Source organism: Seriola lalandi, unplaced genomic scaffold (genome assembly GCF_002814215.2).
Source record: "Seriola lalandi dorsalis isolate HSWRI2012SDOR001 ecotype SW California unplaced genomic scaffold, Sedor1 jcf7180002054908, whole genome shotgun sequence".
Lineage (NCBI taxonomy): Eukaryota > Metazoa > Chordata > Actinopteri > Carangiformes > Carangidae > Seriola > Seriola lalandi.
The window spans coordinates 487,655-510,685 of NW_019525460.1; the positions used below are offsets into that span (position 1 = coordinate 487,655).

General features: G+C 43.0%; 1 protein-coding gene across 11 annotated transcripts in view; it reads left to right on the forward strand.

The window, feature by feature from the left end:
- Window positions 1-23,031, forward strand: part of lmo7a (LIM domain 7a) — a 49,581-nt gene that overhangs the window by 8,912 nt on the left and 17,638 nt on the right. For 8 of the 11 annotated variants that reach the window (XM_023430693.2, XM_087169727.1, XM_087169728.1 and 5 more), the window contains exons 4-10: window positions 501-570; window positions 5,600-5,706; window positions 14,566-14,596; window positions 15,956-16,069; window positions 17,061-17,283; window positions 18,053-18,302; window positions 22,842-22,871. In XM_023430693.2, the coding sequence (XP_023286461.1) occupies window positions 501-570; window positions 5,600-5,706; window positions 14,566-14,596; window positions 15,956-16,069; window positions 17,061-17,283; window positions 18,053-18,302; window positions 22,842-22,871 (825 nt within the window). Of the gene's footprint in view, window positions 1-500; window positions 571-5,273; window positions 5,348-5,599; window positions 5,707-14,565; window positions 14,597-15,955; window positions 16,070-17,060; window positions 17,284-18,052; window positions 18,303-18,558; window positions 18,874-19,326; window positions 19,648-20,007; window positions 20,155-20,577; window positions 22,048-22,841; window positions 22,872-23,031 lie in introns of those variants that run through there. The other 3 variants (XM_087169729.1, XM_087169725.1, XM_087169721.1) reach the window with 3 other exon arrangements.

Below are 23,031 nucleotides of genomic sequence, written 5' to 3' on the forward strand. Positions count from 1 at the left end.
CTGTAGCAGATCATCTTTTTTGGTGTGGTATTACTCTTACTTTAGTAAAAGATCTGTGTCTTTATTTTATTTATTTATTTTTTTGTTTTTGTTATTATTATGGAAATTTAGGATTTTTTTTTCTTTTTCGTCCTAAGAATCCCTTTCAATATCCTTCTGAATGAAATCAAGAATGCATTGTCACCTATTAGAAATCATGACATTTTTTCTGACCATATACAGTATGTGGTGATTCAAGGTTTGCTTGGGGTTGTTTCAGTAGAGGAGGGTGTATTTTAGGAGCAGAGGACTCAGTCTGTTTACATCATGGTGCAGCACTGGCCATTTACTAAACTGAAACCAGGTGGCCACCATTAAACCGAGTCATAAACACACAACACAGAGGCTTTGCAACACTTTTTGTTCGTTCCTTGCTAGTTAGACCTGTCTAGCCAATGACCAAGTGCTTTCAATTACCCCCTTCCTTTCCCTGATGTCCTCTCTCTTTCTTCTGCTCACAGTCTGATCAACAAGATCAAGCCTGGTATTATAAAGAGGGTTAACAGGCTGCCCACACCCATTGCTGGCCTGGTAAGTTGACTTTTTTTTTTTTTTAATTAAGCCTTAATGTCAGACATAGGACATTGCATGTACATGTAGTTTAAAAGGTATCTTAACACATAGCCTCAACAGCTCATCCTAGTTTTCTCTGTGCACAGTTTTGTCTCTTATCACCGTTGCGTTCATGTTCAGGTAACGTCTGTAGTGGAGCAGGTGTGTGAAAGAGCAAGCAGAGAAAGATGCAGCAGTTGAGCTGACTGGTGACAGGTCTGAGACACAGCTGCCTGTGAGAGAGAGGTGTTTGCTTCACTGGCTTGTCGAGCCTCATATCCATCCACACTAATAAGTTCAGTGAACGTGGAGCGGCTTGAAAGGCCACCGGCGGCATTTGAGCGCACCAGAAATATAATGTCTGCTTTGCTTGAGGCTGTGTTCAATCAAAGGTATTTAGAACAAAAAGTCTTTGTACTGGTATGATAATCAGGTTTCTGATTGAGTGATGGGAAGTCAGAAGAGTTTGGTTGATTTCAATGTTATTGAATCAAGTTTTTTTTTTTACCTTTCCATGCCTGGCACTATCTCCAACTTTAAGCAGCTTGTGGCCCAGACATTTGGGGCCACAGTGACTCAGTTGAAATAAATGTTTTGGGAGTGTCAACATACAAGTTCTCGGGAAGTAGAGGGTTGAAAACCCTACCTTAAACCCATCCCTCACAAAGCTCTCTCTTGTGGGAGTAATTGAGTCCAGCTGTCTGGAGGAATTATAGAGAACCCCAACCCTAACCCAGGGAGTGTGTGTCGGTGGGATCAGTAACACTCAACATGTTTGGAAAGACAATGACAAAGTTGGCGGTAGGAGAAACAGGCTGGCACTTAGGCTATATGTAAACAGTAAACATAGTATTTTCAGTGCAAAACACTGTACCATCATATCTGTGTTATGACATAAATCAAATTTCCTGCCAGTTTGTTTTGGACTGTTGGTAATATAACAGTCTGGGCACCTGCTGAGGTAATGAGGTAAAGTATCTCCTACATCAGTAGCACTGGTGTGGTATTTCCAAGACTTGGACACAAACCTTAAACCACTTGATCATAAATTCTCCCGCAAATGTGAAGGCTCCTGGTTGGCCTGTGGCTATCAGTTTCTGCCAACCACATGGAGAGAAGTGGAGAGCTCTCCAAACAAACCTAGCTCACTCTCGCTGTGCTGTGAGAATAGCTTTTCTCCCAAAGCAGTCAAGTAGTGCCGTTAAGATTGCTCGGTCCTCTGTGTCTCATCTCTATAAATACAGATGACCTGGGGAATGAGGGATTTAGCTGTGTTTTCTGAAACGTAATTCAACCACTTAATGTATATGTTTAGACATTTGTCAGCATATGATGCGGATTACTACATAGGGGCTATCTTATTGTATGCTGCTTGTCTCCACTGGGGGTTGTCCGAGAAGAACAGAACTGGAAAAATTCTACTCTCCTAGTATCCAAATTTCCAAAAAGGCACAGGGAAGGAAAATGCAGTGGAGAAAAAAAAAAAAGAAAAGCAAAATACAGAATGACTTTAATCACTGCTGAATGAAAGGGTCCTTGCAAACATGGCTCATTAACACTCAGATATGAACATTTTCTACCTCACCACTGTGGTTTTTGTTTTGCTATCTGAAAGATTTCAGCACTCCAAATCCATACCAGGCTTCAGCTCCAGCAGAATAAAAAGCCCAGTGAGGGAAAAGAGGAAAAAAAAACGGAAATCTGGTTTTGCGGAATATTTAGCAACATTGGCTCCAGATCCAGGGCCTATTCTTTGGCTTCACTTGTGTCCAAGGGAATGTTTCCCATGTCAGCACACTTCTCTGCCCGTTGTTGATCACTCTGTGAGCTGTGGGTTTCAGTCATGGCAACCTGGTTCGGTCCTGGTTCTGCTTTTAACCAGTGCTGGGCAGGAAGCCGGTACATAAGCTGGAGGGCTGCAGTTGAGGCCCACTGGGCTTAAGCCAGAGCGACAGAGTTAAAGGTTACTCCATCTGCCTCTGCCCACTGTAAATACACTGTAATTGAGATGGTGCTGGACGTTCCCACATATACCAACTCCTTGGTGAGTTGAGGTAGCAGTGGGAGGAGATAAATAGCTTCAATGACCCTGAGGGAGTCTTTACTCACCTAAAGGTCTGTGTAATCATCTGTGCAATGACAGGCATTTTACCATGTTTTGTTACTGTGTTTGTGTTGTATGGGTGCATGTTATGACAGGATCTGACTGTCAGGACGAGAGGGTCCTTTACTGGGCCGGTTTCAGGGGAGGCAACATTTCAAGTATTCCATCTCTTCTCAGTTTATTGTGACAGGATTTGAAAATGTGTAGCCTGATATTTTAACCATAGCTTTGCTTGTTGCTAGGGGTCAGTTGAGGGTAATTGTAGAGTATGCCTATCTTAGACAAAGAATGTGGTGGAAGAAATAGAGTGACCACAATGCGACCAGTAAGAACGAAGATCCTTTTATATCAAATCAGTCACCTTATGAGTAAGATCTTTCCGTTCTTGGTGTTAAGTGCTTTAATCGGGGTCCTCAAGTCTGCATGAGAGGATTAGAGACTGCTGGATGGGTACAGCATATTTAGCAGGATTATGTGCAGGCACAAGTCAGCATAACATTCTTTCAACATCATTATCTCTGCATGTTCAGGGACTGACTGTTAGGGGGGCTTTTAGTTAGTTCGTAATGCTCTTTGAGGTGAAATGACATTCATAACCAAGTGAAATTAATTATCCTTTTATATTTGGTTTTATTACATTGGCTCAAGGTGAGGTTTTGCTTTACAAGGAGAAACCCAGGGCCTTATGTGGGAAATGCTTCTTGAGATAATCATCTACATATCATCAACAAAGCTCCACAGTCTTTTATGGATTGCATCTGTTAGAAGATTGAAAGCGTATCTAGATCTGGACCAATGAATCTGCTGGGCTGATACATTAGCTGACGTTATCTCATTGCAGATATGTTGGTATCACTGTATATTTTGGTTGAGAAAGTAGCGAGAACCTACTTTACAAAGATACCAACAATTTCGTATAAAGGAACTATTTGTAAGTTTTGCCATTGCTACATAGCCAACATTAGCATTAACAGCTTTTTACTTACCAGTCTAGAAGAAATGTTTAGCAACAAACTTCCTTCATTTACTTGCCAAGTGCTATCTCCAGCTGTGTTAACTTGTTTTGCTTCTATTTCTATCACTTCTTTTCTTCCACTGAAGTTGGCATGCTAGCCAGCTAGCCCTGGTCCAGCTGGACAATCTTGGCACTTTCCGATCCCGAGTCACTGTAGCTTCCAGTCTGCCTTGAAGAAATAGTGCTGCTCAGAGGGCATATTATAACCTCTTGTATTGTAAATGCAACAGTGGCTGAAGCTCTTGGCAAGACTGGTAAGAAAACAGCTGTGGATGCTAACGCTGGCTATATAGCAATAGTAAAACTTACAAGTAGTTCCTTTAAAGCAACAGTTGCATAGTTTGTCAAACAGCCGGGTCAGTCTATAATCATATCTAACATGCAGAGTAATTGCACTTAAAGACATGTAATGTTGTTACTGCTGTCTTATTAATTAACTGCCCTCAGCATGTTAATTAATGGTAAGGCCAGGAAGGTAAGATGTCACATAAGCAGCAGTCGTATATACTTTGATATTTCTGACTGTACATGCTGTACTCATTCAATAAGTTGAATGAGTAAGAGAGGAAGAGAGAGAGTATGAGAATGATAAAAATTCAGTGTCACTGTAAAATGTAGGCTACACATGAACTATGATGAGAGGGAAGTTCTCACATTCTTTTAATTTGCAATGTAATTAAGTCAGTTGCTCAGTACTGTTCTGTTTCAGTATGGAAGAGTACATTATCATTGTTTATTAACAAGACAAAGCAGGAGATGAGAAACTCCTTACTGTAATGAATAAACAGCGACCCCCGTTGCCTCCATGTAAAGGAAGGGGTGTTTGATCCTTGACCTGTGGGGGCCCACAGTGACCTGTAGGGCCCTTCAAAGTGCTGTCAAGGGACAAGCAAAGCTGTCAGCAAGAGAAGCCTGCACTGAGAGGTCAGCTCTCTCCTACCATTTGCTAATAAGCATGTTTGCCATTTAAATTTAGAACAAGCTACCCCTTAATCATTCCAGCCCATGTTGAAACCATGTGTCATTACATGAAACCCTCTTAAGCAATGCTGTCCCAATGGGAAGTGCAGACTTATAAACAAGACTGACGGGATTACAACTGGAAAAGTCATAACCCCAAAGAGGAATGGTGCTACTGTGGTTAAGATTTGTTTGAAATGCAAGAGATGTGTGTATATTCATAGAGCAACATGTATTTTAGCTATCTTACACTGCACTTTCAGATCAGATAAATCATGTGCACATACAGTATACTGTATATATATATATATTTTTTAATCTGATATGAAATAAGGAGGAAGGAGAATGAGAAACCGTCCTTCCACTCCCATGTCCTCGTGAGTTGCCTCCGGGAAATATTTGTCAGTTTCAATCACACCACCTCATGTTTCATAGCAACCAAATGTCTCCAAAATACTCCACCACCCCACAGATTCCACAGGTATTCTCGAGTAAAGGGCTTGGCAGGGAGGGGAGGGGACAGTTTCAGGGTGTGAGAAGAAGAGGACGACAGCAGGCAATGTGCTCCTGTGTGTGTCAGCTTTGCACTCGCATGGCCGGTTGGGTGGAACTTGTGCAAAACTCTGATGTCATCCTTCCTGGTTTTGGCTTTGTCCCCACCCTTACCCAGCCCACAGGTAGCTTTGCTGCTGTCAGTCAGCTCCTGTCACGCAGCCGCTCCCCCCCTGCATGTGTGTTTGTGTGTGTTCTGCACTGGGTCACTACTGACTTGCTCCACACATGCTCCTCCCCGTCCGTCTCTATTCTCTGGTGATATGAACTTTGGAAGCAATGAGTTGTAGGCTGTGTCCTTGCCAGAGAATTCTTCAGTGATTATTCTTTGCCTCTGAAGGTGGACAACCCTCATCCTTGCTCTGTTCTTTGTCCAGGACAACCTTAACGTCTTCCTCAAGGCCTGCGGGAAGCTCGGACTAAAAGAAGCACAGCTCTTTCACCCCGGAGATCTTCAGGATTTATCCACAAGAGTTACAGTCAAGTAAGTATCTTTTGAGCCTTGTAAACTGTGATACCATCCATGCCGTTCACAGAGATGAGGTCTTCTGACACCAACTCATAACCAGCCTCTTAAGTTTCTATTTTAGCTTCCATTCTTTTGCGCAGGAAGGATGAATGTTTCATACTATTCAGTATTTCAGGGCACATGTCTCCTCATGTCAGGCATGATTCAAGTTAACTGCAGAGGTGTTAAAAGAGGTCGGCGCTATTTTCAGGGTGGATGTATTCTCTGAGCACCTGTTGAAGCACGGCACTGCGTGTTTGTAATATGATGGAGGGAACAATGGATGAAACACCACAAGTCAGCAGAGCGAAGGAGGATGTGTAGATTCGCCTCCTGTCTGCGCAAGTTTAGCAAATTATTGCCTCAGTCACAAAAACAGCGTTAGCAACGCAGGACAGACATTTCATGATGTGTTGTGTACAGTATTTTTCAGTTTTGGATAGTTGGTCTTTTGTTAATTTCATCCCGGGCAGAGAGAAATGCGGTATGTCGAACAACCTGTTCAGTTTTTACACAAGTGTGCCTTCAGGAGGGAGCAGGGTAAGGCAGAGCACAGTCCATCCATAGTACCTGCAGGCTGTTAAACTAGCATTAGATCGGCACTGAATGGCAAATATGTCGCAGTTGGTAAAAAAATGCAAGGTGATTTCATGAAGTTGTTGGCTTCTCAAAACCCTGCTCTTTCTCTCAGCTCTGTGTCACTTAGCGTTGTCAGTTTGGAGGTTTTTTTGATATGATGCCGCAACCTCTGCCAACATTTTTTCCCATGATCCACCCAAGACTCTGTCATTGATTCCTCTATCACTCTTAACAGTGATGTCGAAACCGTATTTGTCACAAAGACGGAGGCAGATGTACTGTATATGCCCCGGAATATGAACTAAATAAACAAATCTGCCCGTCTTTTATCAAAGACACACCTTCTCGTACAGCAGATACAGCAATATCATTCACTGCATGTCTGATTCAGTGTCATAAATACAAAGATAATTCTTTTATGGGCCTTATGCCCTGTGTGTTTGCCCCCCTTAAAGATTCTTATACCGCAGTATTTACAGTAATTGACATGTTTCGAAATGACATTCACAATGCGGGAAAAGGATACTTACAGTTATACGGCACAACCAAAACAAAAGTGAACTAAAACTAACTCTGAGACACAGTGTTATCAACTGAACTGAACTGTATTTCACCCTGTATTTTGAAACAATGTGTTTTCTGTGGATCACAGTCTTTTTTTGCATGAAATCTTTCAAACGTGTAATACCAAACCCCCATGCCCACTTTTCTGAGTATACCACAGCTCAGCTCTTTGACACCATGTCTGCCTGCGTGCGGGGGTTTGGCCAGAGGGGTCTCGCAGTCCTATTTTTAGGACCTGAGGGTGACTTTGACAAGCAGGATTGATTGGAATGGTATCAGGACTCATGGTGGAGGAGCTTTTAATAGTTTGTTGTCTCCGTCTAGTACATTCTCCCCCACCTGTGTGTGTTGGTGTGTGTGCATGAGAAAGTTTGAGTGCGGTTATTGGCCGAGGTTGTGGATTTGTCACCATGTCTTATGTGGGGTTTGTGAAGGGATCGGTTCATTCAAAGGAGAAGACAGTGCAGTAAATAGTTTTTAGTGTCTTGGTTTGCTGCCGCAGCACGCTAACGCTCACCTCCTGCAGCTGCTCTCACTGTTTTGTTCATGAGTCGGTCTTGATGAAATATATGGAGGACATCTTTAAGTCAGTCTTGTTTTTTGTTTTTTTTAATGCAGCATATTTGCATTGGGCCAAGAGTTATATTCACTAAAGGCTTTGCACAACATAAAGAAAAAGTAGAGGTATATGTGTTTATGGACACAATTATGTGGTTCCCCAGCTGCAGTATTTATGACTTATGCAGAGAGAGAGAGAGAGATGGCACACATAGAGTAACACGAGGAGATAATCCCAAACAAGGCTGCAGGCAACCAATGGAATTATTTCTCTGTTGCTTATCAGAGACTACGCAAATGAGCACAGCATACCACATGCACACACACAGAGTGAGAGAGAGAGAGCGAGAAAGTTGTTTCTATCAGCTGTCTTTGCCCCTGGTGTGTGTCCAACCATCCACTCCCTTAAACCCAGTCTGACAGGTGCTTTGCTCGGCTTCCCTGTTCTCCGTTTGCAGCAGCAATCAGGTTGTTATTCTGTTGCTTTCCACAACGACTGGTATTTGATTTTTCTGGCAAAACCCACACATACAGTTTCAAGCAATCATTTATTTTATGCCATCTCCTTGTCTTTTATGTACTTCTACTTCTACTTCTATTTTATTTGTATCATTTTTATTCAACTGTGATCATATATCTGTGTATGCCGAGCATTTGCTTCCCAAATTGGTTTGTACCTGCACTAACCTGAAGGAACGGTGCAAAACAATGAAAGTGTGACTGATTGATATTTAAAGTCAATCAGTCGTTGGGTGACAGAAAATGAATCAGCAACTATTTTGATAATCAATTGTTTGTTTTAGTCTGTTTCCAGCCTCTCAAATGTGAATATCTGCTTGTCTTCTGATAGTAGCCAAAATATCTTAGGGTTTCAAACATGCAATTTGAAAATGATAACAAAGGGGCAAATTTTCTGACTTTTTATGGACCAACTAAATTATATATTAATCAATAGAAAATCAATTTTAGCTGCAGCCCAAATGTTTTTAAGAAACTGATCCAACAGTGTTTCAGACTAAATTCAGGACTGCTGATTTTAGAAATGCTGAATTTCACACATTGATAGTTTGTATATTTCCAAGGCAAGTATCTTTCTTTTTGCTCTAAGCTGGAGTCAGATATTGGCTGTAGCAAAGTGTGCTGAGAGGACAGCCTAATTCACGCTCGCTTGTGTTGTTCCGACAGCCATAAAAGATTATTGAATGTCTGTTCTGACCTTTGAGCTTTGCAGACGTCGTTGTATTGGCCTCACCACCATCTGCGGTGCATAGTGCTCTATTGCCTTGTGTGTTGTGAAACCTGCTTTCTGATAAAGACGTTTATCAGCTGCAAACACGTTCAGTATCACATTTGTTATATCAATAACTGTTGTGATAGAGATATACAGAGACTGTAGGTTGCTGGGCGATGTGCTCTAGAAGATTCCCTCACATCAACCATGTGTCAGTGAACTGTAGGTGCAACCACAGTCCAAAAACCCAGAGGTGTAATAACGAGCAGACCGAATCTGATTCATCATCGGAGACTATGATTCACCGGCTACTTTAGACCAACTGTAGCAGCTGCCCAGGAAATGAGGGCACTAGAGTGCTGTGGATGAATCATGGCATCTAAAAGTTAACTTAACTTATCCACTTCGTTTAGATCCTCGAACTGCCATTTGGAAATTCGGCAGCGTGGACTCCAGGTTGGAGGAGGACTATGACTCTAGAACACGTTAGATTTTCCCTAATGGCGCAAAATGTCAGCGGATTACTCTAGACTTGACCTCTGCGTGTGTTTTAACAAGTGCCATTTGTCACAGAGCTAACTCTTAAACAGGACATCTGGCTTTGCAGGTGGAAATTACAGAGCGTGGGACTAAGGATGCACCCGTCATTATCCTGCGCTCTCATGCTTATTCCACTTATTTCAGTGTGTGAGCTACATGAACCTCAGCCTTATGTTCCTCCTTACTGAGAGTTATAGTAGGTTTAAGAAGAATCACAGCAGATCATATCTGCACTCAAGGTATTCACACTTTATTTTAGTATATCCATTTTATACCCCACAACAGACATAACATTTTACATACAAAACAAATCATCATCTTATAAAATATGATTCATGGCTACAACTTGAACAACCCACAACTAGCTATTAAACATTAAAACACTGCTTAAACGTTAATGTTAATTATAACAATCTAATGTACATCATTAGATTGTTATATGAAATCATAACCCTGATACTCAAAACGACGATCGATATTTTTCTAAAAACAATTTATCAAATACCAATTGTAAAAATAATGTAACAGTGTGAAAGGGGTCAGTTATTGCAGGTTTTCGTTATATTTTATTGATAATACTTCTGTACTTTTACTTGAGTACATTATGAACATTCATCACTTGTAATGAAGTACTTTTACACTGTAGTTTTACCGTTTTTAAATTTCTAAAGGAAAAAAGAAATCTATATTTTTTTTTCTCATTGCACCATTGAGAACATGTCCAGCGTTTGACCTCCACTAACTGACAGAACAAATCCCCCCACTGAGTTGAGTCCAAAGTCTCACTTGTTCCCGCCGTTTGATTCGGCAAATTATTGACAAGGGTAGACTACTTTCCAAGCTTAAAAAAAGAAACTGCCCGAGATCGGCATGTACATCCAAATTTTATTGTCCTTTAAGGAATGTCAGTGAGCCTTTCTACACAATGGAGAGAGAGGAGTGGCTATGTGGTGTGATTACATGATTTGGATTATGCAATGGCATCTCTGGCTGCGGATCAAACCAAATGTTTGAACTTTCCTGAAGGAACAGACAAATTTGGAGAGACCACACGGCTCGTTATCAGAATTTATTCAACACCTTCACATATTGTGCGTAACGTCTTGTGCATGTTGTCTGCATTCTCACGGGTTAATGCACAGGAAGACAAATGAAATGCCCTCGTGTGTTAGTGTTCCGGGTGTGGTTCAGTGAGCTGGCACCGCACACACTGCACTGGTTTCACAGTTAAATATATGGCACCGCCGTCACTTCTTGTTACAGTGTTTTGTGAACTGTGGGCAGATTGTGAAACCAAACGAGCAATGATGATGAACGGCCAATAAAGTTCCTACACCATGGACACGGCCCTGGCTGTAAAAGGCCAATACAAGGGTTATATTTGTGCTCTTTGGATGACTCGGAGAGAGAAATGCCAGCCTCACCCTGTGTCCTCGCTCACAGAGGCTGCAGTGTCTCCGATAAGTACGACACAAGTGATGCCGACACTGTCTCACCCGCAGCTGATTCCTCTATTCACCCTCTCTCCCCGTGTCTGAGGACTCCTGAGAGCGTCTGGGTGTGTGTTTGAATCCAAGGTATTTCATGACAATGCAAGAACATAGATGAAGGATGTCACATGTGGTGTTAATGAATGCAGGGGAACAAGTGATCATCATTCCAAAGGTATGCTTCCAATTGTACATGCGCACCCATTAATTTAAGGCTTTGGTACTGAGTTTGTTTGTCTTTTGGATAAAGGAGCAGAGCTGCCATGGTCTCGTTGGTGGCTGTACATTGTCTGAGTTGCATCCTGTGGTCTCAGTTCTCAGTAGATTTTGTCTCGCTATAGATCTAAACAATTTAGCCTCCGCCATAGCACAGGGAAGTGATTGACATAATTGGAAAGATAGTTTCTTTTGGCTCACGTTGAGAAGGTATTTGTCTAACATTTGAATAGTGGCTTATGTTTCTTCAGTTGTGTGTCTTTCTATTCATCTCTGGTTTGTATTGGCAGAACACAATCTATGACTCCTTCACGATAAACCAAATTAACTTCAAGTTTTGCAAAAAACAGTGTCACGCAATCAGAAACCTGTTATGTGAGAAAATTCTACTTTTAATGTGGGTGTAATGATTAAAGTAATCCTAGTCTTATGATTCTAATTTGGTTGAGCGGCTTGCTGTCTCATATTTTCCACATGTTTGGCATCGTGTGGTTAATGTGTGTAGCGGCGGTGGTGGTTGGCTTTGCAGGAGTACAGTGGTCTGGTGTCTTTGCATTTCCACTGGAAGTCAAAAGGAGAAGGATGTCACTGGCTGACGGGGTCTCTTACCCTTTGACCTCGGCAAGAGTGTGATGATGTGAAAGTCTGTGTAAACATGCAGAGCTTGAGGGTAATGGCTGAAATGAATGTGTTGTGGAAGCGATGAGAGCATCCTGTTAATTTGTCAAGCTGGAGGGTTTCCTGTCAGAGCTCTGTCCACCCACTTTACAACACGTATACATTGTTTGATAGAAATCAGCCACTTTAATGACCATGAACGGCCTTGTTTTACTTCCTAAACTTTTTTTTTTTTTTCTCTACAGTTCAGGACCTAAGTGTCTGAACAGATACACATTTTCTGTTCCCTCCGGCTCTGAGCTTCAGCATTAAGTTTGAAATGAAATAATGGATGCTATATTAAAGTGCCGAGTCTCAGCTTTAATTTCAGTAGATTTACACCAGGATAGAAAGAAATGTGTGGCATAAAACAAAAAAAACAAAAAATCACATGATCACTTTTTGATATGAATTTGATCATATGCATTGAATTTCTAGCTAAATTAAAGTGGAATGTGGTGGTCACGTTTATCAGATCAATTTTCAGTGTCTTTGTTACTTGCATCTGTGCAAGATGCACAAACACAAACGGCTTCCTTCCCTTCTCATCACATCATTTGATTATTTAACTGATAAAACAACTTCACAGAAGCTGTGCTCCCTGTAAAGAACTTTTGTGTATCAGACTCTGGTGACGCTGATTTTTTTCAATCATATGAGCACTCAGCTGATTCTTACAGTCTACAGCAACGTCCTGAGGCTCTGAAGGCCTGAAAATAGTCCTTCTTTATTTTCTCTTCTGTTCAGCTATTACCACTAGCTATAAATGAGCATTACAAGAAGCGATGTGGTGATAGTTTTGGTACACAGCTCATTATTCTCTGGACCTAGCTACCATTGCTATAATCTTAGACTTTGTGATTGTGTTCCAAGCCACAAAAGAGAGGGCATTTTTTTCTTCTGCCGCTTTTATTTGGTCCATAAATTTGCAATATGCCAAACTGGTAAACTTCCATTTCAGTTTTCACCGCCGGGGAATTAGAGTGCTGGAAACCCCTGGTGTGACATGACGCATGCTGGTGGGAAAGTTGAGCTGCTTCCCGTCCAGTTAAATGCCGTCAGTGGTCGAAGGGGTGCTCAGATCCTTTGCATAAGTAAAAGTACTAGAAAGAACATTGTAAAAAAAAATAATCTGTTACAAGTAAAGGTTCTGCATTCAAGATTTTACCAAAGTAAAAGTATAGAAAGTAGAAGCAAAACATGTTTAAAGGAGCTACAACCAGAGATTTATCACCTGAAATTCCACTATACACCACCTGCTCAGCACTAAACAACAGGCAGACACACTTAGCAACGAGCTGTTGAACCAGGAACACAAGTCCCAAATGATAGTATAATGTTGCTCTGTAACAGCTGCACGTGTATATGTGCTAACAGATTTACCATAGCAACTTGTTCTTGAATTATGAATGTTTTGTTAACAATTTGTTTCCGCTGCAGCCAAGTGGCAGAGAAAAGTCAGTTATTGCAGGTTCAAAGCTGAAATTAAAAGTAGCCGTCCCTCAGAAAAATGGCCTCTGTGAGTCTGTTACATCATTAGATTGTTTTTAACACTAATGCATTAATGATGTATCTGGTCAAAATGAAGCTATTTTTGAACAATTCCAATTGGGTCATGAGATAAATCTGAAGGGTTGAGAGATGATAAATGGGGTAGGGAAGAAGGAAAGAAAAGTTCTGCTACACAAACGAATTCATTTTTGGACTTTTCTATAATGTATTCTATTTTTATGAACTATTTGATCACTTCACCTCTCGTAATTCATAGACATGGCAAGGGCTCCTGAGTAAGAAGGTACAAGCCACAAAGGTTGGGAATCACTTTAATCTTGAACAATTTGTTGTGCTTTATAAACTGATCTAATGTTTTTAATGTAAAATATATTTTTAGTAATTTTAAGTAACCATAGCTGTCAGATAAATGTAGAGTAAAAATACAAGTATATAAAATATATTAAGTACAGTACTTGAGTAAATGTACTTCACCACTGCCTGTCCGCCCTGCTTTTATGGAAGTTATGTTCTGAATTAAATCTCCCTACTTTGTTTCCTCTTCCTAAACCAAGCAACCTATAAGAACTTAAACATGTTTGATTGACAGGCAGTCATATAAGATGGAGCCACCGTACATGCATCACATTCTCAGCAGGTGCCGTGGTGGCATTGCCGGAGGGGAGGAGACCGTAAGAAATCTGAGCGTTCGTGGGTGGAGAGGCGTGTGTGGCTATTGTATTACCACATGACAGTAGGAATGTGCAGTATGCAGAGAAGGTGTGAAGCTGACTATATATCTTCGTCTGTCACCCTTACGGTTACTGTATGTGCTGTAGCTGTTCATCACTGTGTGTAGGCCTCAGTGCTCAGGTACTCAGTGTACACAAGAGAAAGGGAATAGCAGGCTCGCAGGTTGAGACTGAACTTTGTTTGGTTTCACAGGAGCAAGAATGAGCTGACATTTTCCTAAGAAAGTGATTTAGTGACTGCTAGGTCAACTGTCAAACCCCCAGAAATATGACTGCAATCCTGCAGGACCCTGGGTAGCTGTTTAAAGCTTTGTTGCTCCAACAGTGGAGCCTTGTTTGTTTGTTTTTTCAGATGTGAAATCTGCAGTCATTAGTTTTTATCATGAGTCAGAAACAAGAGCTGTTTTTGAGCCCCTAAACTTTAACTAATGCTTTTACAATTACTTGAATTTTGGCAATTAGTGTAAAAATACGCACATAACTTGTTCAGTTCCCACACTTTTCAGCTGTGTTGTTTTTTTGTTTTGTTTTTTTTTCTATTTCAGAAGTGTGTGTTTGTTTTGCCCTCTGCCTTTCTGTTGTTGTGTGAGAGAGTGAGTGAGTGAAGGGCTGGCAGTCGTCTGGATTGTGCTCTCAGTTTCCAGCTCTTTCACTGCCTAACACATACACCCAACACCCATGCCCTCTGTTCTTTTATTGTCTATTTTCTCTCATACGCATACACCACTCTTTTTTTTTTTTGCTCTTTCTCTCACAGGCATCAAGAGACCAACAGGAGGCTGAAAAATGTGAGTGGAAAAAATATAAGCTATGTCTTTTTATTCAGAAATAATAAAACATAAAATCTAATTTAGTTTCAGCTACAGTCTTCTTCATGTATCATTAGAGAATAGAATCCCTTAGTTTTATCCACTAAAACATTTTGTACCATTGCTACGATAACATTGAATGTACTTTTATGTAATACATATTTATTACCTTTAAGGTGTACAACAACCAATATGTGATGGTCATACCTCAATTTAGCTTTTAGTATTTTTGGGACATTTATGCCTAAATTACTTAGGGAATGGTAGAAAAGTGGAAATAAGGGGATGACAGACAACACAGGTTCCCAGCCACAGTCACACTGTGGGTGGTGCGATTACGTGAGTCTTAAAACCCTGAGATCACACGAATGCCTCGTACACTCACGCACTGAATCAAACAGATAAACCTGTTAAAATGAGAACGCGTGGTAATTCCAACACGGCCCCTAGATACCATTAGACTGACAGAAAACATGTAACACAAAATTAATTGATTTAGTCTTAACGTTAATCCCTGACTTAGATTTGGTAAATGAGTTCATGAGAGGAAACAGGAGAGTTTTTCCTCGACTGAATTTCAGTTTGATGCTCTGCCTGAAACAAACAAACAACGTGTTTATATCTCCATAACAATATGAGGAAAAAGGGGGTTAAAAAAAACCCAAAGATTCACTTGATCACTTGGTCATTTTAGTGAAATGAGCCTGGAGACATGGGTTAAGTGTTTTTAAAGTACAGTCCCGTACATTTGGCATTAGTCATAGATTTTGTTTCAAAATGTTCTAATGCAAGTGAAGTCATTGCTGAAGAAACCTCGTCCTCATCACAGCTTCATCATGGCTTATCCTCCTATCTTTGTCGGCTGTACACCCCAAATGCAACAATAATCTTTTTTCTTTTTTTTTAAATCTTGCATGTCATAAAAAACCAAAGCGCTGACGTGTCAGTTTGAACTGTTTCATGCGTAATAGGGGGACCGGCATCATTGATTTAGAGGCGTTTGTTTGCTTTAGTGCGCTACATCTTCCTGTCCAGGCCAATAATGCACACACACACACACAGACAGCAGCAGAGTATTCTGGATGAGCCTGGAAACAAGAGCATGGCACTGGGTGATATGACCCCTGTGTCAGGGTAGAGCTGCAGCCCATCATAACAATCGCCTGCTTTAGCACTGCACAGAACATTCATCACTGAGGGTAAAGGTGTCGCTTTAATCTGATGTGTGTGTTTGCTTGTTTGTGTGTGTGTGTGTGTGTGTTCTGTCTGGTAATCATTCATTTTCATTCACAGGCATGTATGATTTGTGTAGTAAACTGTCTGATTTCCTCTTTCCAGGTATTGATCACCATTTACTGGCTTGGCAGAAGAGCTCAGTGTGACCGTTTCTATGATGGGCCTTACCTGAACTTCAAGGCATTTGAGGGATTATTGGGCACAGCGCTATACAAGGTAAATTTCTCCCAGTGGGTAATGAGCTGCCTTATCCGCGCTCATGAAACAAAAGCTTAATTTTCTTGTAGAAACCCAGAAAGAGGCGTGAATGAAATCCTCTTTTCCAGCCACTGCACAGTAGATTTCTGTATCCTCCGCGGTATGTAGACTATGTGCGGAAGAATGAGTGCGATAGGCGGCGGTGCCCGCAGATTGCTGGCCACTAAAACCAAAGCTACGTTAAGTCATAAATGACCTGATCCCCCCACCCTCCCTTGACTCAGCTATTTTAATCATGTTTACCACACAGCACAAAGTTCGAATATAGTTTGCATGTGAAAATAACTGCCTCTTTTCTTGAAGAAGCACCCCCCCACCCCCCACCCCTGCTCATGCCAGTGTTGAATTTGGCACTTTTCTTTCACACAGATTTATAGGTGGTGGTGTGCAAGGCCTCTATAATTCAACCGACTACAGGGATTTTCAGTAATAGCAGTTGGTTGCTGCACGTCTTGTACGTTTAGCTCTGATAATCCAAGTTCAGTGGAGCGGGGGTTTAGGCGGGGTTTAGTTTGTGGACTTGTATTGTCTGGGAGGATTCAGTGGATTACAGATCTGAAAATCATTTTCTTTTATTGTGGTTGACAAGTTTTTGCTTGTTTGTAGTCGTTGCTGGTGAAGGTGTGTGTTTATGTGCAATGACATTGTTTTCGTGCAGCAAACCCAGTCATCAAGGGTGTGTGGGTCACGCCCCTGTTTGTTTTGACAGAGATGGCGGCGGATAGAAAACAATGAGGTTATCCCATTTAAATTGCAGCATGCTTTTCCCCTTATAGGCGGTATAGGAGTGGATGTTTACAGTAAGTGAGTCTGAAAGAAGGAGAAGTCCAGACAGCTCAGACTTCACGCTCTACCTGGGGGATCTCTCAAGCACGCCACACACAGTGGAGCTAAATATTGCAATTGGCACCCTGTTATCTGACTGCATGTGTTTGTGCGTGTATGAAAGGCTCTGCAGGAGTCGTCCGGTCAGAAAGACGACAACGTCAGAGACAGCGGTTTTGGAGACAGCTGGTACTCGGAGAGAGAGGAGCTCTACCAACTGAGAGGAGGAGTTGGAGGAGGCAGCGGCGGCGGACACAGGAGAGACGACTCCCTGGACAGTTTGGACTCTTTGGGTTCCCGACCTCACAGCATTTCCTCTGACACCACTCTTAAAGGCAGCAGCGAGGGTAGGAGATGCCGTGTCCTTTTTTTGCATCCACATGCAAACTCACATGAACACACTTTTAGACACTTTCATTCTTTGCCTTTTTTTTTTTTCACCCTGCTAAAGCTGAATTTATGGCATTTAAGAGGCCTCGGCATTATTTTATTTTCGAGGCTGACTCTCACACCCGAGCAGCAGATTGTCATTAAAGTGTTCAAACTTTCTCTTATTGTTTCTCTGTATCAATATTTATAATCCAGTTCATTTGTGTAGAACTTCAAATATTTGGACAGGGTAGATATGTGGCATCAGAGCCAACGAGTTGACTCCCATTTATGAAAACAAATACCTATTGCCATCTAGTGGTGCGCTTTTGAAAGGGGCTATTTTAACCTGATAGGAGAGGTATGGCGACGCTAAAGCCTCTTGTTTCATGACAGAAGTGTAGTACGCTTTAAGAGAGAGAAGTGCTGGCCGGTGATCTCAGAGCAGCCCCCCCCACCCCACCCACCCCACACCCCCTTTATAATGAGAGGGCAGTGAGACATTCCACAGTCATCCACACTGGCTTGTAAATGAGGAGGCCTCCGCTCCCCACCCTGCACCCCTCTGTTGCTCCTTCAAAGTCATGCCAACACACAGCTACACCCCCCCCCAACTCTTTTCTCTATTTCACCCCGTTTGTCCTTTTTGCTACTGTCCTTTTCTTCATTTCTCCCATAGCCTGTCTTCACACATGTTTGTCCCCTGCTCTCCTGTGCCCCCCCCCCGTCCGTCCGTCCATGCTCCAGGTTGTTGCAGTGACACTGAGGCAGACTCTGTCTTCAGGATGGCTGAGAACAAGGACGGTCTCAGTTACCGCCGCTCGGTGGTCATCACACCCAAGGCCAGCACCCAGTTTAACCAGTTTCTGCCCACTAAAGACAAACCCTCAGGCTACGTGCCTGCTCCACTAAGGAAGAAACGGGCCGAACGCAATGAGGACAACCGGCGCAGCTGGGCCAACCCCACATACACAGAGGACGAAGGCACACTCACCAGGTACTGTTAAAACACACACTGATCTGTTTGAAGGTCCTGTTGTAATCTCAGCTAATTAATGAGTTATTATTCTTTTTATTTCCATCTTACAAGCATCAAAACAAAAAGTGATGGGTTCGTACCTAAATGTCTACTTTGTGCTTGAAGTTTACATTGTGGTTGTTTTTTGACTCTGTCCTCTCCCATTGCTGTCGGTGTTTGTGGTGCTGTTGTGTTGTCTGCGAATGGTCGATGGTGTTGTCGTGGAATGACTCAGTGAAACAAGGCTTCCCTCTGACTACTACGGCCACAGTCAGGTATCCCAGAGTGCCTTGCCCGCAGATAATCTACAATGGGCCTTTGACTATGAAAGCGGCAGCGACTCGGACGCAGACCGACCGGACCCGGATCTTGTACTGGACGACCTGGCCAGCCGACGCTTCCACAGCCCCTCCCCAGCTCCCCCCACCAACTTCGCCTTGCCCATCAGTCCCATGGCAGGGGGAGGGGCCCCTGGGGGCAGAGGGGGCCTCTGGCCCAAGGTCACTATGACTCCCAATGTTCCCCCTCAAGAGAATGTGACCTGCCTCAGGTCAGAGAACATGAAGCTACGTGTGACTTTGATTTGCCTGCCTGATGAGAGCAAACTAGAGCGCTTCTCTTACCTTCAGTTTGCATGGTTCGTTGTAACCATGAGCAACGTCTTTGGTCATAGTGTGCTGCGTCTAACAGTGCTCTGAAGTCTTCAGTTTGTTGGTTTCTGTTTGAATTGTGTTGAATTTTAGCTGCAGCACGTCATTATTTGCTCCTTCTGTGTTTAATGAGCTTTGAGGAGTGATTTGAGTTGGCGACATTATTCCTCAAATCAATTTTTTGCCTCCTTTGCAGTTTGGTTTTGAGCTTGCATTGGTTTGCTAATCCTTGCGTCATCTCATCTGAGGTTGTTGTGCTCGAGGAATGTGCCTCCTCTCTGCGTGACTGGTATGCTTGTACTGCTGCTGAAAAATTCTTTTGACACCTGTGGTTGGCTGTCTCTCTTGAGCAGCAGCAGCATCGTCAGTGGGGAAAAGCCGCCCCCCGAGCACGGCTGCGTGAAGGTGGACCACCGCCGAGCCGTGTCCTCAGCCAGCCTGTTCAGGGAGATTTGCGATGACTCTGAGGATGAGGACGATGAGGTGGGCTATGCTGACCCCGTCCAAGATGATCTCTATACCCGCAAGATGGGTGTCAAACCCCAGCCTGCCGGCAACGTGTCGTACGACAAGTTCTTACCCAAATTCTGGTCGCCTGAAGAAGACGTTCACATACAGAAGATCAAACTGGGCTCTCAGAGGAGACCCTGGTACAAGAAGATGCAAGGCTTCAGGTGTGTGAGGGCATTCAAACACGACACATACATACATGTACAATATATCCTTCATCCTCTCTACAGACAGACTATACAGACATACATACTTCATGTTTTACAGACTGGTAATTACATAGATAGAATTCACTTGCTGCTTCTTGCAAGATCTTTTCTTACTTTTCTTCCTGACACCCTTGACTCTGCCAATTTAACCTTTTGTACTGCAAGATTTAAAATTTGATTTTCTGTGGTTCGCTGCTCTTCCTGTGTAGATTCTTATTTTTCTTTCTCTTTCCCCCTGCTATCGCCTCATGTCTTTCACCTTTTCCCCTCTCTCTCTACTTCTGTCCCCTTTTTCCTTCGTCCACCCTGCTGTAGCTATAAGAAGTCGGGTTCTTCGTCAGATGATTCAGACTGTGACATCAGTCCTTGGCTCTCCTCTGCCCCCTCTCCCTGCGGCCCCTCTCCCTCTCACTCCCACACACACGAGGCCCCGGCTCACACCACCCTTGTTGTGGGGAAAAGGTCGATACAGCTGCATGACTGTGACGATGAGGGAATGTTTTAGGAGAAATATGAATCTCTGATGAGCTGCTTTCTAATATACTAATGGTATATTGGTACATGGACAAGTTACTGGAGGTGCCTTAACACACTTCCTAAAGCAGTTTGCTTGTACTGACCTTAGTAGAAAATAGGCTGTGTCTCAGCAATAACCTATTTTTATTGCAGCCTATTCTAGTGAAGACTTATAGCAACTAGCATCGCAGTTTTACTTCATGTCAGTGTGATTGTAGTCCTCATTTGATCAACATCTTTTTGAATCAAATGCCACCACTATGGCTGCTTGTTGTATCTTTTCCTCCTTTTCTTGCTCTGTGATCCGGTTCACATGCATGCACTCATCACCTCTCCTGTCCTTTTTCTCTCCTTTTGCCCACCCTGCAGTCCTCATATCCAACCACACACTCTCCCACAGCTCCCCAAGATACAGTCCCCTCTGTTAATGACTCCCCCTCTGGTGTTCGCCCCAGTGGACCCCACCTCAGGTCCCAAGCTGGTCAAATGTGAGAGGTGGCCTCTCCTGGGGCGCCATGACCCCCGGGAGCCCCCAGACCCTTTTGATTATGAGAGCATTGTCCCTGACTTGGAGAATGATGACATGTTTGCGAGGCGGACCCTGGCCTTCCAGTCCAACACGGACCTCGCTATGATGAAGTCGCAACTGTCCACCAACCGCCGTCGCTACACATCTGAGCCGCAACTCAATATTGTCACCCAGCGACACGGCCGTGGCAGCCCCGAGGACGACGATTATCCTGACATCGAGCAGGACGATGTGGTGTATCGTAAGGAAAAAACCCAGCAGACTCAGCAACAACGGCCACTCTCGGGAGCCCCTGATAACTATGCCCCCATGCCCGTCCCAGAGCCATGGGCTCTGCCTCCTGATCTGAAAGCCAGACTCCTCTGCCCCCCATGTCCTCTGACCCGGGAAGCAGCGGCAAATAAAGAGAATGAGGTTGAGAAGGAGATGCGTCCTAAGACAGATGACATGCTGGTGCGGAAGATCGGAGTTTGTTCCAATCAGAGCCAGAGCTCACTTAGAGGCCCATCGGCCAATGGGATGACTCCCTCTGTGCCTTCTTCCTGTAGCGAAGGTGACCTGCAGAGGTGGCAGGCCATCAGGGAAGCCAGTCAGCTAAGATATAAGAAGAAGCTTTTGGTGGAGAGGTTAGCTGCTCTGAAGTTGTAGAAATGGATTGATGTAACAATGCCTGTTAGTTTCTCTTTACTTTGTAGATTTATTCTTCCATTTTCCATTTCAGTCTTGAAATATTTTCTGTCTGATGCTGAATTGGTCTTGACAGCATGTTAAACCGACTTTTTAAGGATCGGTTTTAAAGGCCTTCAGAGTTAGAGATGGGGGTTTTACACAGTTAAGCTCGTTTCTGAAAACTAATTTGTGACTTTTTGCGTTCACTGGATCGGTCGTGGGTTTATTTTAACAGAAACCACAGTGAAGCAAATGCAGAGACATTCACAACAAAGTTGAACTTTTTCTTGTTTTGAATGTTTGTTGTTACCTCAGACTTGAAGTGTTCATCAATCAATAAAACTGTAATGAAAGGAAGTTCATTATGGTTTTCTGTATAATGGGTATTTGGTATATTTTACCTGACAAACACACGGAATGTAAATGCAGAGTGGATGTCCGGACTGCACATTAAAACTGCGGCTGCTGTGTATTTTGAAGTGTGATTGATGAGCAAAACATAAATTCTCTCTCACGTTGTTTGGTTCATGCTGACTATTGTTAAACAGACCCAAACTCTGCATTTTATTTTTGGTTTTCTTCCCCTATCAGACCGAATTTGCCTGTGAAATATTCATGCTCAATAAAGAAAAGAAGACACTGCTTGACCTTGTGATGAATTGCGTCGGACTGGCCATTTGTTGACATCACCTAACATCTACAGAAACATGGATCTGACCAGAGTACAGTGTTGTTTTCCTCAGCAAAGGGAACCTCACTGACATGTGAACGCTCAAAGTGCAGCAGCATGAGAGTGTGGAAAGCCTGAGCAATACGCAAACATAATGTCGGGAACACTCCTGACTGCACTGAGCAGCGCAGTTAAATGTAGTCTTGTCTGCTGAGCCGACATGGAAGCCTATAGAAATTCCCCCACAGCTTTGAATGAAGGTGCGACTTGCGGACTCCATAGTAACTTGAACACAAATCTGCACTGCAGTGTTTGCACATGAACAGACACACACAACCATTCACAAAGCGACCATTTAACCTAAGTCAAGCCCATCTGGATTTACTTCACATCCACATGTAAAGCCATGTTTCCAGTGACATCATGTTGCAGTCTGCAGAAAGGCAGCATTGTTTGGGGAGAGATACATGTTCACACGCCTCCCCAGTCAAATGTCAGGGAAAGGAAAGGTGATACTGCGCTGTAGACATACTATATACACACACTGTATCTTCTTCAATGTGCAAAGTGAAAACCAGCAGAGTCATGTTTTGGATGAGTTTACACACATATGAAACCCAATACCTGGGGATGACCAGGTCTGAGACTCACTAATTGGCCTCTCTGCTCTTAATTAATTGATCCACTTTCCGACTGAGTGTCGAAGGCCAAATCTGCAGAAATGTGATTTTTTTTTGTTGTCTGTGGTTCTTTCTGGTTTCCTAGACAGCGCCAAATTGAAGAGAGTATTGACGGGTGAGTTGATACGGGCTCCCAGGAATGTGGCACGTTTGCATTTGCTCTGGCCTCTTACAGTCGGACCCCGCTGCCTCCTGCTTTTGTGCTGCTGTTCTCACTCTCTAGCTGCTAAATGCTGACACACAACAAAGCGTATTGTATGGCACAGGGCCAAGTT